This window comes from Eimeria necatrix, genomic scaffold, assembly GCF_000499385.1.
Source record: "Eimeria necatrix Houghton genomic scaffold, Enh_scaff1729, whole genome shotgun sequence".
NCBI lineage: Eukaryota > Apicomplexa > Conoidasida > Eucoccidiorida > Eimeriidae > Eimeria > Eimeria necatrix.
The window spans coordinates 1,268-2,500 of record NW_013652405.1 but is presented as its reverse complement, the minus strand read 5'-3'; the positions used below and the strand labels follow the sequence as shown (position 1 = coordinate 2,500).

General features: G+C 60.4%; 1 protein-coding gene across 1 annotated transcript in view; it reads right to left on the bottom strand.

Moving 5' to 3' along the window:
* The window catches only part of ENH_00021070 (DnaK family domain containing protein, putative), a gene marked incomplete at both ends in the record, with an annotated part of 1,598 nt that extends 1,156 nt beyond the window's left edge, over positions 1-442 (bottom strand). Inside the window, one exon of the mRNA XM_013579491.1 lies at positions 338-442. Within this exon, the coding sequence (XP_013434945.1) occupies positions 338-442 (105 nt within the window). The remainder of the gene's footprint in view (positions 1-337) is intronic.
* Positions 443-1,233: the final 791 nt, after the last annotated feature.

Here is a 1,233-nt window from a genome sequence, read left to right as displayed (position 1 = left end):
AGCAGATCAGCAGCAGCAGCAGCAGCAAGCTAGCAGCAGCAAAAGCTTGGCAGCTAAAGCAGCGGATCAACAACACAGCAGCAGCAGCAAATCAGCAGCAGCAGTGAAGCAGCAAGGCAGCAACAAAACAGCAGCAGCAGCAGCAGCAGCAAAACATCTGCAGCAGCAACTCCGTAACAGCAAGTTAGCAGCAGCAGCATCACACCAGCAGCCGTGCGGCAGCAAACCAGCAACAACACAACACCAGCACAACAAAGCAGTCATCACAGCAGCAGCAGCAGCAGCAGCAGCAGCAGCAGCAGCAGCAGCAGCAGCAGCAGCAGCAGCAGCAGCAAACCTGGGCGACTCCCAAGTTGCCGTTTGCCTGGACAGCAACAACGGAGGGTTTTATATTTCCATTTTCGATTTCTTCCAATTTAATAATTTGAACAGAAGTTTCCATGTGGCCCACATCCACGAGGCCTATGTGCAGCACCTGCTGCTGCTGCTGCTGCTGCTGCTGCTGCTGCTGCTGCTGCTGCTGCTGCTGCTGCTGCAGCAGGTCGTAGAAGGCCCCCGGCAGCTGCCGCGCACACCAGCAGTTCGCCAAAGCAGCAGCACGAGTCAAAACCACCAACTCCAAACCCTCGTCCAGTTTTGCTGCTGCTGCTGCCAGCAGCAGCTGCTGCGCTGCAGCAGCAGCAGCAGAGCAAGGCACTGCCACCGCCAGCGCCAGGGGGCCCCCCTGGGGGGCCCCCTGGGGGGCCCCCTCAGGGGGGCCCCCCCGGCCGGAGTTGGCGAAGGAAACTAAAGAACGCAAAAAGTGGCCTATTGCCACTACCACGGGGAGCTGCACGCAAACCCTAAACCCTAAACCCTAAACCCTAAACCCTAAACCCTAGACCGTAAGCGCGGGGCGCGGGCGGCTGCCGTGGGGGCTCGCGTGGGCCGCGGCTGCAGGCCGCGCCCGCGGGGGCCGCGCCCCCGAGGGTTTAGGGTTTAGGGTTTAGGGTTTAGGGTTTAGGGTTTACGCGTTTGTCGCCGTGGGGAGTGTGCAGCAGCAACTCGAGACCCCCCAAACCCTCAGCTAGCTGGGGTTTGGGGCTGAAGGGGAAGCTGCTGCAGAAACCCTCAGCAGCAGCTAGCGAGTCTATGGCTAGCCAGCTAGCCAACTGCAGCAAACAGCTTTCCGGCAAAGAAGACTGGCGAGCTTCTGCTTCCTCCCCCACCACCCTGAGCAGCAGCAGCAGCAGC